Raw genomic sequence first — 14,686 nt, 5'->3', positions numbered from 1 at the left:
ACCTTAAATTTTAGCAACAGCTCACCTAAGACCTAAATTAAATGCAAAAAGTGTGATGTTTACAGCTCTGCACTAATGCAACACAGCAATGTGCCAAAATAAAAGCCTTTTCAGGGTTTGTCGCCGTCAAGCACACTCATATTGCTTATCTTAATCTCAAACTAAATACATGCATTTTGAAATTAATAAAACCTGACCTCAAATCTCGCTACAGAGTCCCTTGTGCTGTAAATGTGGGTGGATGGTTGCTAGGTGACCACAAGGCGAATGATGAAGATGATGATGATGATTTCACGCGAAAATAATTATTATGCGTAAGAGTGACCTGTCCGAATCAGAAGCTCAGCTTGTGCTTTACCCCTGAGGACGCTCTTCATCACAAATTGAGGCCAAACTGGATACGATCACACGCTCAGCATGCAGTTTAATCCATTGCGAATGTATATGATAAACCTGCCTAATTAAACTCTTTTTAATTAATCTACTTGACTCCTTTTTATCTGTAATGTATTGTACAGGGTGATTTAACATTGGTCTGCAGTTTATAATAAAGCGTATTGAAATATTTTATTAAAATGATTGTAGTACAATACATACATTTTCAACTTCAGCAACAACTAGTAGATAATTAAATTATTTCTATAGCACTTTTCATGGATAAAAATCATAGTGCTTTCCAATATAGTTCGGTATAGTAACTAAGTTACTTTTCTTTGATTATATATAATTTTCCTATCTGATGCACATTTTTTTCATATACATCAAAAACGAATTTGAGTCTTCAATGAACCTAATATTTTCATAACCACTAAAGTAAATGTATGTGTTTTCGTACAAGGTCGAGACAAAAAACACGTAAATCCCAAAATCTTTCATACATACATTTCATTTTCGTCCCCCTAATGATGGGTGCGGCAGTTCTTATGAGTGTACTGAATCATTAGAATCGGTTCTTTAAAAAGATTTGTTCAAAAGATTCAGTCGCCGAATCATTCAGTTCTTTTATAGTGATGGGCATGGCAGTTCTTTTGAGTGTACTGAATCATTAGAATGAGATCTTTAAAAAGATTAGTTCAAAAGATTCGTTCACCGAATCGTTCAGTTCTTTTTCACAAAATCATTCAAGTGCTTCCTCATTCAGTTAATGATCCATCCATGAAGTTCACGTTCACTGTTGTTTGAAAAAAATAAATAAAACTTAAGCTAAATTATCACTTATCTCTCTCTCAGCAAGCTCTCAAACACCTGTGTGGGTTTTCTCCGGGCACTCCGGTTTCCTCACACCATCACTAATATAAGATTCTAATGCTTGTCTTTATTCTTCCCAATGCACGAATTGGTCCCTGTGCAGGTTGTTTCTGGAGCCTGCTTGATAATAGATTTCTTTTGGTTGCTGCAGACTCTCCACTCTGCCTTTGTATTCTCACTGAAGTTGTATGTGTCCAGATTTTCATCCTTTTCCTGCTATCACTCATTTTCTTAACTCTCGATATTCCTTACCAACGTGTTTGTGTTGTCTCTCTACTAGTAGTCCCTTGATCTGTTTCTCTCTTGTCTCTCTCCCTTCTCTGTGGTTGTGTCTAACTGCTGCCCCTCTCCGCTCAGTTTCGCCCGGTTAGCGATGACAGCACACGCACTGACCAATCATGTCTTAGAAATGAACGACGATCAGCTTCCAATCAGGGACCGGCTCTCGTCGTTCACTCAAAGAGTGAAGGCTCTAAGAGTCGTTTTGTTCGCGACCAACACATCACTACAATTTAGTCTTCGATGAACCTAACCTACATATTATTGTACCCGTCAAAGGCAATTTAGAGACTTCAACAAACCCAAATTACGTGTTTGTATAACCATCAAAGTCAATTTAGTCCTCAATCTACCTAACGTACGTACGTAATCAATTTAGTTAACAACGACCGTAACATACCGCATTGTGTTGTGTGTGAATAATACTCAACTCTATTGTATTTATTTCATATGTACTTGTGGTTAGAAAGCAAAGCATGAAGAGTTTCTATCGACAAAATACACGGGTGCAGTCAGTGAATGGGCCATTGCAAACAGCTTCTCAAAATATCCACAATCTCTCCTTTATTCTCACCCGTTTCCTCTTTTTGGCAATCCGCTTATTCCATGACATTCGTGCTATGTTTTTGTGGTTCAGTAAAAAAATAATACAGTACAGTATACTGTATGAGGAGCCTCAAAACCCAACACAGGTTTGGGGTTTTTCTGCTGTGGCGGGTCAGTCGATGTGCGGTGCTTAATCGCTTGGTGTGAGGTGAAGAGTTGCTGTCCTGTACTGTATTTTTTTCACGGTCTACTTCAGTCCGTAAACATTGTTTTTCAGTAAACATTAAAGATGTAAAATGTTCAGTTACCTTTTCGATAAATATCAAAGATGATTTTGTCTTCAATGAACCGAACATGTTTTTGTATACATCAAAAACAATTTAGAATCTTCAATGAATAATGAAGTGGTTTTTGCTAACACCGAAGTCAACTTAGTCTAATAATAATGTAGTCGTAATAAATGTTTTCGTGAGTAGACTGTTAAACGGACCTAACAAACTCGTTTTCGTTCACAATGGAGAAGGCAAATAAATTAACGATAATTAGTTAGCAACCAACGCTAATTAGTTAGCACTGATCGCCAGGAGGGGACGTCGCCGCTATAGCGCAATTACTCCAAACAACAACTAGTTATTTACTTTGGCCAGAAGTGAGGAGAGAAAATACAAGTGGAGGGAGGATTAATGTTTCATTAAACGCAGACGATTTTGATTAGCATTCCCGATCGCCCACGCAGATAAAAGTGGACAGATACACACACACACTAAAGCTGTGAGATCGCCTCGTAAATCTGAAGGGTCAGTCGAGTCTCACACTGCTGCATTTACTTTAATGTTGCCATTACAAGTTATTTCCTCCAAAGTTGCCTCCAGTAAACACACACTTTACACCGGCAGGGCTGAGGGGAGCTCAAATGGAGCATAGGCCAGTAATGCAGGGAGAGAACCGGGCTCATACCCTGGACTCATCACGAGTCAATCAATGGACGACACGTGGAAACACGCCACAAACCTAACATTCTTCTTCTTGTAAACATCAAAGACAATCTAATGAGTGCAATGAAACTAACATAGATTGTATACATCAAAGATGATTTAGAGGGTTTGATGAAGCTAATACATGTTTCATAAACATCAAAGACAAGAGTCTTGGACTAAACTAACATTCGTTTTTGTTTTTTTTAAACAAACACAATTTAGTCTTGGACTAAACCAGTGGTTCTTAATCTGGGTTCTATCGAACCCCAGGGATTCAATGAGCCAGTCTCAGGGGTTTGGCGGCGGTCATGACTCACACAAAGTGCGTGTGTGTGTGTGTCTGTGTTTGTATGTGTCTGCGTGTGTGGCCATAAAGGCCTATTCATATTGCACTTACCAGGGCGCAGAACGCCGTTGACGAACCCGTTCATTGTGTATAAGTACAGCGAAGGCGCAACCACGGAACGCCGTGTAGAATTGTGTAGCCTCGAGTTCAGAAATGATTATCTCGGGAGCAGCGTCGGTGTGACGTCAGATGGCACATCCAATAGCAGAGGGGTTGGTGGAGTGATTTCAGAGTGTTAACAGCAGTGGCCCAACTAGCGGGAAAAGTGTCCACGGTACTTCCTGTTTGGCTGCTAAACAACCATTTCTAAATATTGGCAAGCTTCCACCCGAGTGCCGTTGTCCCTGCCCCGCGGTGAACACCAATAAAACCAGGTGCAGTGTAAAAAGGCCTTTACACGTTTCAACAACACCCTCACCTTTTAGAGTATTCAAAGCAACTAATATACATGTTGTATTAAAGACAATGAGGATATTATGGGGAATACTCTGAGGTAATCTAGCACAGGACCCAAAAAGGTCGAGACCAGATTCTAACCTTTACCTGCAGTTTTGCGAGGCAGTAGTGCTAACCAATTCTTCAACGTGCTGCCCACAGAGTACAGATCACATTCAGTTGCCTAGTACAAACTGCAAATGGCAGCATGTTCAGGTAAAAGACTGTGACCGAGTTCTTCGGGTCGTTCTTACTCCTGGAAAATAACATTGTGATAACGGGCTGTCATACGCTAAGCCTTTTGTTAAAGAAATTAGTTTGCTCTTCACCAGCGCACCGCTCGGTCCTGCTGGACAAATTGACCATTTAGCGGTTGGCTAAATGGGAGCATGTCTCCTTTTTCTTTGTCTTCTCTTTGGTACATTGAGACTGTGCAGATAGGTATCCAATTATATAAGGCAAATGATGGATGTCTCATTTAAGACAGGCGCCACTCGGCCACACTAATGGCGCTGCCTCCATTCACCCCCCTCCTCCATACCCTAGCCCGTGACTCAAAGTCACTCTATGAACAAAATCATCTTGTGCTCAATGCTCAACTCAATGATCGACAAGCCACGCTGTATTATATACGGCAGGGGTGGGCAAACTTTCAAAAGTTAAATGTTTATGCATGTAATGTGTAAGTAATGCATGTCAAATAGTTTATTCTAATAAAATATTTTATTCTCCTGTTATTTTATTTATCCATCCATCCATTTTCTATAACGCTAATTATCACAAGGGTCGCGGGTAAACTGGAGCCGATACTGTGCTAGCTGACCTTGAGCGAGAGACGGGGTATATCGTGGACTGGTTGTCAGCAAATCGCAGGGCACGTATAGACAAACAACCATTTCCACTCATTAACAATTGAGTCTTCAAGTAAACTAAGAAGGTGTTTTTGTTGTCCTTGGAATTTGGGAGGAAGCAGGAGTACCTGGAGGAAACCCACACAAGCAATGGAATAACATGCAGAAGAACTGTGAGGCGGATGTGCTAACAACTCGCCGCTGTTATTTTATTCATCCATCCATCCATCCATCCATTTTTTTTGAGCCGCTTCTCCTCACTCGGGTCGTGTTGGTGCTGGAGCCTATCCCAGCTAGGCGGGATACATCCTGAACTGGTCTTCCAGCCAATCGTAGGGCACATATAAACAAACAACCATTCCCATTCACATTCACACCTACGGGCAATTTAGAGTCTCCAATCAACCTACCGTGCATGTTTTTGGAATGTGGGAGGAAACCGGAGTGCCCGGAGAAAACCTACGCAGGCACGTGGTTTTGCAAACTCCACACAGGCGGGGCCGGGATTTGAACCCCAGTCCTCAGAACTGTGAGGAAGATGTTCTTGGCAGTCGTCCACCGTGCTGCCTCTTTTATTTATAGTATATTTAATTATAATTAATTAACCATTTATCAGGGGGAAAAAAAATCAGAAAAAGATAAACACGTGAAATATGTCAAGGTTTTTTAATAATTCAATAATAATCAATTTTCATTTTACATTTGATTATACATAATTAATTTAATTATAATTAATTGTAAACTTAATATATTTAAAAATGTATATGTGGAATTTGTAATGTCATATTTCTATTTACAATAAATCCATCCATCCATTTTCTGAGCCGCTTCTCCTCACTAGGGTCGCGGGCGTGCTGGAGCCTATCCCAGCTATCATCGGGCAGGAGGCGGGGTACACCCTGAACTGGTTGCCAGCCAATCGCAGGGCACATACAAACAGACAACCATTCGCACTCACAGTCACACCTACGGGCAATTTAGAGTCTTACAATAAATCAGTTAACTAATTAATAATTGAGATATTGAATAAAAAGAAAAATTAATAGATGTAAAATATTTATATTTACTTTATTTTCATCATTTCTAATTCATGCAATTTTATTTTAGTAACCAATTATTTAATACAAATGTAAAATGTATATGTAAAATTGCTTATTTTGATTAGTTTTATGTTATCATTTAAAATAAGACCAATTATTTAATTAATTAAATATAAATGTTGAATGTACGTATATGCAAAATGTTCTACTATTTTTATTATTGTTTGGTATAAATAAATTAACCAATCATTTGAAGATGGAGTTTGCAGTTTTCAAACTGCTTGAAGCTAGCAGGATTTGAATTTATTCTCAATTCACTGCTCCCTCCCCCACGCCCTCCCCCCCTCACTAACGTGAACATGCACGTTACATACTGTATGTTCACCCTTGTTACGTCTCGGGATTTGTCCAATTTCCTGCTAACTGCAAGGGAAGCATCCGATCAAATAAAAGTCTTCGCGATGCTACTGGGTGTTCTGACAACAAGGTGTGTGCCCGCGTGTGTGTGCACATCAAATGTCTTTGATAGGCTGTTCCTGTTGCGGTGGGACAAGTTTTAAAATAATAATTAAGTTAAATTATAGGCATAACATGAGGCCAGAGAGGAATGATTTTTCAAAAGATAATTTTAACAATATTCTACTGTCAGGTCATGGAGTTTTAACATAACATAACATAACATAACATAACATAACATAACATCAAAAAGTGTTATTGTTTATTAAAAACTACAAACTTCACCTTTAATCATTTAAATGAGACATGTTCAAATTGTTTATTTTACAAATATTTTCACTATAATTTATAGAATGAATCAATTAAGCCATTATTGAATAAAATAAATGAAACATGTTAAAAATATGTGTAAATTTGTTTATTTTATTTGCTTTTGTAAAATACATTTCGTTAAGCAATTATTTATTGAGATATATGAATTTAAAAAAACAGCTAAATTAATACAACAAATATTACAGGACTCTTGACAATGTAACGGTGGGCCAGATTAAAGAACGGAGTGAGAGATGGGTGGCACACGGGCCATACTTTGCCCACCCTTGGTATACAGGGATATAGACGAGATATTTACTCACATGTTACGTAGGTGTGGATTCTGTGCAAAGGCTCGGGGCTGGATCACCCTCAGGTTGCAGTTCATGATGGTGCTGCAATGAAAAAAAGCGGAGAGAATGCGCGTGAAAGTGTGACAAAGAGCAAAAACACTAAAGCGTGGGAGAACACCACTATTTGTTCCATTTCTTCTCGTTTCCTTTTTGGTCTGAGTGCGTGCATGCGTTTATTAGTTTTTAAAATTATGTAACTCAGCCCCCCCAAAAATATGTGAACATATTAAATCTCAAAGAGGTGCATTCTGGCACAGACTCTGTATCCACTGCAGTGTACGTTTTTTGGAAACATCAAAGACAGTTTACAGCCTTCAGTTAACATAATTAAAATGTTTCTATACCTCAAAAGAAATTGACAATTTAGTCTTTTACTAGTGAATCGTGAAGTTCTAATGCTGTTATCAAAGATGTCCTTCGCTGACATCATCATCATGCACCTTGTAACTATGCAGTGCACATTATATTCCCATCATGCCTCTGTGGGGTTTTGACTGAGACTCGGAAGTTAATCACACCACATTGTTATAAAGACAATTCAGAGTCATTAATGAACATAATATTAAGTTTCATAAACATCAAGACCGCGTGGAGTCTTCAATGAACCAAAGACAGTTTAGTGTTCAATAAACCAAACATTCATGTCAATTTTGAGACTTCCAAGAAGCTTACGTACATCATGTATACGTCACATATAATTTAGCCTGTATGCATGAGTGGGGATAGATTCTTGAGGTACATAATAAAGGACATATTTAAGTCACCCACAGTTATCACCTGCTCAACCGGTATTCAATAAGGTTGTCTTTTGCCACACCGGCCAAGTGACAATGCTCCAGTCACGCACGGAGAGGGTCACTGACATGACATGCATATTATTGTGTCTGAGTCCTTCAAAATGAAAATCATTTTTAAAAAAGTAATTTCATCTATTTATGACATCTATCACTTTATTCTTTAAAACATTTATTTTCATATATTTCTGAGTTAATTGGAATAATTACTTTATTTTATGTTTTCATCTCTCAATCAGGTGATGCAGCTGTCCGAGCAGTTGAGAAGATGAACAAAACGATTAAATATGTTATCTTGATTATGATAAAGGCAAAATAAAGCACTCTGGCATTCTTTTATGTTTGAAGACTTTTGGATAATGTTTTTAATATATATCAATAGCTGTTAAAATAACTGCAAAACTTTTGTACAACAATTTAAATTTCCTAAATGTCAGGGTGGCGCAACCATAATCATTGTCATTCAATTAAATGAAATCTCATTCAATCATTTCATTTCAAAGTAAAGAGACAAGAGCAGTAAACAGGATGATTTATCAACCAGAGGTTTGTAGATCTCTATTTAAATAGATACTGATAAAATAACTACTTTCATCATATGTCATATGTTGGCTGGTACAATTTCCATGCCAGATGGTACAACCAACGTAAAACTAGGAACATTTTGATTTTTATCATAAAATTTGTTATCATTATTTTTTTTTTTTTTAGACAAGGGTAAAAAGCTAATGCTGGCAGCCGCCAAACAGAAGCCTGTTTATTTTGAGATGAGTTGCCATTGTCAGGTGGTGCAACCAATCACTATAATGCAAAGCTCTAAGATTATCCACTAAACTTTGAATGTTTACTATTTTTGAATTTGATATTACACACTTTAATTTTTTTACATGATAATTTGTACATGTTAAGTAATATTTAATATATTAAAGAATATATATATTTAAGAAAACTTATGAGTAAAACACAATCATATGTTACTATTTGAAATGAAAATGCATTTTTTGCATATTACATGGCATAACTAATGTTGTCAGGTGGTACAACCAATATTCCTCAGGTGGTGCAACCACTTTAAACCAAAACAGTCACCAAATGATTTCTAAATGTAATGTGTGTAGTTATTATATGAAATATGGGAACTGTGTATTTGTGTAATTTTTTTTCCTGTCTTTAAATGTAAAATTGGATTTTAACAATACCTCAAACCTGAGCTACAGAAAGCAAAAATCCTAAATTATTGAGGAATAAAAAAACACAATGATAACATTATTATGTTATCTAGTGTTGACATCCTAAGGGCAACTATCCAAATAATTATTCTTAACATAAAGATTAGGAATATATATGTGTGTGTGTGTGTGTGTGTATTTGGTTGCACCACCCTTTTTTATTTATTTATTTTTTTGTCGTAAAGTAAGAAATACTGCAAAAACAACAAAAAAACAAACAAAAGCTAAAACACCCAACAACAAATGTATTCAATAAATGAGACTTGTTCAAACACATTGTTCTGGACTCAAAAATATTGCATGACACCTACATTGAAAATACTTTTAAGAAATACCTTTTTAGAAACTTCATGTCTGGGCTGCTGTTTCAGCACCCTGAGTCCAGCCCGTGTGTGTGTGTGTGTGTGTGTGTGTGTCATGAGTGCTTTGCAGGGTTGACGTGTTGGAGTCTAGCAGCTGCACGTCATCCTAATTACACCTGACTGTTCTTAAGACGCTGTGGGACTCCAACTCGTCGCCAGACTACCAACGCTCTATGTCGACTTCGTAGCCTAGCCGCCTTGTCCACCTTTTACTTCCTGAAGACCTCGTAATTTTATTTGTATTTCTAACCCATTCTTGCTATTTGTCCCCAGTCTGCTGTTTACCTTTGCTCCCCGCAAACCAGCGCTAACCTCTTGTGGCCCACCGTCAACCCAGACTCATACCCTGCCAGACAGGTCCTCCTTGGAACCCTGCTAATCCTGGATGTAGTTCTCGGAGCCCATTTTGTTTGCTTCCAAGCTACAATAAACCTTTATTCACACACTCACCTCCCTGTCCTCTCTGCATCTGGGTCCAACCTGCAACCTGAATCCTGACAGCATAGTCTGGCCCGTCATGGACCCGGCGGAGACGGATCCCCTTCGCCAAAGAGTTACCGGACAGAGCATGCTTTTGGAGCAACACGACCAAGCCCTCACCCTGCTGATTCAAAAGGTACGTGACTTTTCACAAGCACTCACATCCCTCCAAAATCAATTTGCCTCACTTCAACTTTGCGCACAGCCGCCTGGTGCAGCATCCACCGCTCCCACTGCCCCCCTCACCCATGTAATGCCTGAACCATATGTACCCGCACCAGCCCCTTACGACGGCAATCTAGGGTCTTGCCGTGCCTTTTTGGTGCAGTGTTCACTTGTGTTTGAACACCAACCGCAGTCATACTCCACCGACAACGCTAAAATTGCCTACATCATCGGCTGTCTCCGGTGCACAGTGCTCTCGTGGGCCACGGCGGAATGGGATAAATGCTCAGGCATCTGTGCTGCATACTCTTCTTTTTCCATGGAGATGAAGATTTTTGACTACCCGGTGCACGGGAGGGAGGCCGCTAAACGGCTGATGGCACTCCGAAAGGGCTCTTGCAGTGTGGCTGAATTTGCAATCACTTTTCGGTCTCTCTCTGCTGAGAGTAACTTCAATGATGAGGCGCTACAGGAAGTTTTTCGGGGGCCCTAAATGAGTCTCTTAAAGACGAGTTGGCCTCCAGGGATGAGCCAAGCTCCTTTGATCAGCTGATTGATTTTTCTATCAGACTGGGTTGTCGTCTTCGTGAGCGGAGGAGGGAACACAACTCAAGGTCACAGACTACGCCTACCCCGCTTCCTTCTCCACAGCACTCCACTCTCAAATCCTCCTTTGAGCCGCACACTTCGTCACCAGCCCCGCTTCCCGAGATCGGTGAACCCATGCAACTTGGCTGAAGAAAACTCTCAGATTTGGAGAAAACACTCAGGAGAACCTCTAATCTGTGCTTGCATTGTGGAGAGGCGGGCCACTACATCGCAAACTGTCCCACATGTCCATCAAACTGGCAGACTCTCCAATAAAGGAGGATTTGGTGAGTCAGAATGCAAGTTCCTCCTCTTCTGTCCGTTTTCAGATCTCTGAAACCATCGGCTGGAATGATCTGTCTCTGCCCGTTTTAGCCCTAGTAGACTCTGGAGCTGACGAGAATCTCATTGACCACCGCTTAGTTACAGATGGAAATTCATCTACAGGCTCTGACCACTCCCAAGAATGCCACTGCCCTTGATGGGCGGCTGATCACCCATATCCAGCAAGAGACTGCTCCCGTTTCCCTCAAGCTATCAGGCAACCATCTTGAGACTTTAAGTTTTCGTGTTTTCCCTTGTCTTCAAGTTCCAATCGTGCTTGGCTTGCCTTGGCTGAGGCTCCATAACCCCAGCATCGACTGGACCGTGCCAAAGATCACCTCATGGAGCAATTTCTGTCATGAGAACTGCTTGCGATCTGCTGCGGTGCCCCCAAGTGGCCAAAGTCGGAGTAAATCCCCTGACCTATCAGGTATCCCCTCAATTTACCATGACCGAGCTCCAGTATTCAGCAAACACCATGCCACCTCTCTACCCCCACACAGGCCTTACGAATGATTGCGCTATTAAACTACAGCACCGCTACCTAGCAGCCATCTTTTTAACATCTCTTGTCCAGAGCGGGAAGTCATGGAGACCTACATCGAGTCATTGGCCGCAGGTATTATCCGGCCCTCCCCTTCACCGGTGGGGGCAGGCTTCTTTTTTGTGGACAAAAAAGAGAAGACCCTCCGTCCATGTGTGGACTATCGTGGCCTTAATAACATCACCATTAAGAATAAGTACCCCTTGCTCCTGATTAAGTCTGCCTTTTCCCCCCTTCACGGGGCAACAGTTTTCACAAAGTTGGATCTGCACCAGGCCTACCACCTTGTCCGCATTCGGGATGGAGACGAGTGGAAGACAGCATTTAACACCCATAGAGGGCACTACGACTACCTCGTAATGCCTTTCGGCCTGACCAATGTCCCTGCTGTCTTCCAGGGATGAGTCAATGACGTACTGCGTAACATGATCAGAAAATGTGTTTTTGTGTACCTGGATGACATCCTGGTTTTCTCCAGTTTCGTCGCAGATCACGAACGACATGTTCGACAAGTACTTCAGAGACTCCTGGAGAACAAGCTCTTTGTTAAAGCAGAAAAGTGAGTTCCATGTTCCAAACACCACCTTTTTGGGTTGTGTCATTGCTGAGGGGCAGCTTCAAATGGACCCAGTCAAGGTAGCTGCAGTCACTGAGTGGCCGACGCCATCCACAAGAAAGGAGCTGCAGCAATTTCTTGGCTTTGCCAACTTCTACCGGCGTTTCATTCGGAACTATAGTCGGGTGGCAGCACCCCTCACTGCGCTCACATTAACCCTAACCTCCTTCCAATGGTCTGAGAAGGCCAACATGGCCTTCTGTGAGCTAAATAAACTTTTTTCCTCAGCTCCTATCCTGGGTCCAACTTGCAACCTGAATCCTGACACTTCATTTGTCATCGACCTGAGCCCGCCATTGCGCCTCACTTAAAGGAAATGATTGAAGCCACTGTGTTTACAGACAGTCCCTTTTATTTAAATATCCTAGCTGCGTGCATTTGTGAGATTACGACAACCCGTTCTAACCCGCCCCCTCGCACCAAATTTGCACTAGTCAGGAAAATTGGGCCTCCAGTCTTCAAAAAAATTTGTGTTTTTTGGAAACATCATGGAAAATTTCCAGTCCTCAACAAGCCTGTCTATTTTTGTAAACATTTTAAAATGTTTAAACTAAACTAACCTACAATATGTGTTTTGAAAACAAAGACTATATCCAGTCTTCACCCAAACGGACAGGAATATTTTTGTGAACATCAGTGACAATTTAGAGACTTTGACTAACCTAACAACCATCTTTTTGTAAACATAAAATACAATTTATAGAATGAACGTAGCGTACACATTTTTATAAACGTCAAAGACAGATTAATCTTCAATGAGTCCAGCATACACATTTTTGGAAACAGTGAGAGTTTTAGAGTCTGACTACCCTAACGGACAATTGTAAACAAAAAATATTTCGTCTTTGACTTCTTTGTTTTAGTGAACATCAATGATAATTTAGTCTTGACTAAGCAGTGTTAAACATCAGAGACAAATATCAGTGTTTTCGTAAACATCATACAGATAATTTAGAGAATGATTACCCTGATTCATTCACCTTTTAATAAACTTGAGGTGTGTGTTTTTTCAAATATAAAACTTAAAACTGAGTTGGAAAATGTCTTTTATATATTACTTCTATGAGTTTTAGACAACCTTCACATGCTTTATTGTTCCTAGTTATGTTGTGACTACTAGCTCTGTGTGTGTACTACTTGTTCCTAGTAATGTTGTGACTACTAGTGCAGCTGGACATAGATAATTGTTTGCTTTCCTTCTCTTTCACTTTGATATAACGAAGGGGCTTTTTGTCTGGGTTACAGTAAGGGGTAACAACTCGTAAGACTTGTACTTTTTCCTCTCTTTGCAAATACTTTTCTTTTGTAATAAAAACCCACAGACAAGATTGCTTCCTCACTTATTCTGTCAGAAAAAGATTTGCCAAAACAGTTGGTGTTAGAAGTGAGATCCTAGGATTGATCGCAGATCCAGGGGACCCCGGGAGTGATTGAACATCCAGGACCAATGCACGAGTCCTGCCTCCACCCAAAGAATTAAGGACAGGGGGTGCTGCCAGGGCTCTGGATGTCAGCTATCACCTCAGGATCAAAACGGACCAGTTGTCTTCCAAACAAAGAATTACGGAAAAGAAAATGTATTCCTTGAAAATCGGAGCATCTCATATGGTGTACTGTATTTGAAAACAATCTTGCCTTTGCATTAAGTGGTATTGGTAATTGATTTCCCCACATTCCATTGGTAAGGTTCGAGTCCGTAAAGTTCAGGCTATAAAGTTTCCCGTTTTGAGTCCGGCAATCAGGGGTACGAGTCCACACGATCGAGTCCGGCAATCAGGTGTTCGAGTCCCCAGGTTTGAGTCCAAGAGTCAGGAGTTCGAGTCCGACAATTAGGGAGTTCGAGTCCCCGACAATTTCGAAGACGTTCGAATATTGTAATAAAGACAAGCGCTTCTAAATACTGTAGTGAGTACTGAAAGTGGGAAGAGCAAAAAAAAGAATTGCCAATGTATATGTCACCTATCATGACCCATATGAGGGAAAAATATGAGGAAAGAAATCGATGGAGTGTGTGAAGAAGTGGATAATTGAATGTGGTTTCCCAGCAACAGGGAGCCTGTGGTTGAGAAAGAACAAAGAATTAGTGAAGGATTTGGAACTTTTAGCATCCCAACAAGAGCAGCCGCCTCCCTCCTCCAGGCCGTGCGGCGTCATGGACAGATTTGAGGAGGCTGAGGCTGGGAGGGGACACGGAGGGTGCAAGACAATGCTTTCATTGTGGAAAGAAGGGACATTGGCTTGACATTGTATCAGAGACTGTCCGAAGGAGAAAAAAAACTCATGGTGGTGATCGATGGTGGGGGACCCAGTTCGTCTGACCTCTGGCTGACTGCTGACGGCCCCAAAGACAGAGCAGCGCTTGACTGGCGATATGCCGACACACACACACGCATCCAACGTTGCTGTTTCTTTTTGTTATTTTTCTGCAATGAAGATGCGCTTGGAACTGATAACACTGCTTCGCTTAGGATAGTTATTTAATTTACAGTCCCCACCAGACATTCATATACACACTTGTGGAGTTAATGTATGCAACTATAAAGTATAATTGATAGATCCCTTTGAATTAGAAATATCTCCTCCCCCTCTCCAAAACCGGTCCAGATTGACAGAACTAGCATTATATCTGGATCTCCCAGCATTGTTTTTGTTGTCATGACAACAAAAGACGAGGGATAACAAAGATAAATTGAAAATAGAAGTACCGTAATTTCTCGTGTATAATGTGCATTTTTACCACA

General features: G+C 40.5%; 1 protein-coding gene across 1 annotated transcript in view; it reads right to left on the bottom strand.

The window, feature by feature from the left end:
* ntrk3b (neurotrophic tyrosine kinase, receptor, type 3b) overlaps nucleotides 1-14,686 on the bottom strand; it is a 342,714-nt gene that overhangs the window by 269,844 nt on the left and 58,184 nt on the right. The window contains exon 3 of the mRNA XM_061669747.1: nucleotides 6,814-6,885. Coding sequence (XP_061525731.1) covers nucleotides 6,814-6,885 — 72 coding nt within the window. The remainder of the gene's footprint in view (nucleotides 1-6,813; nucleotides 6,886-14,686) is intronic.

Source organism: Phycodurus eques, chromosome 2 (assembly GCF_024500275.1).
Source record: "Phycodurus eques isolate BA_2022a chromosome 2, UOR_Pequ_1.1, whole genome shotgun sequence".
NCBI classification, from domain to species: Eukaryota; Metazoa; Chordata; class Actinopteri; order Syngnathiformes; family Syngnathidae; genus Phycodurus; species Phycodurus eques.
The sequence above is the reverse complement of the archived record's forward strand: the minus strand, read 5'-3'. Positions and strand labels throughout refer to the sequence as shown.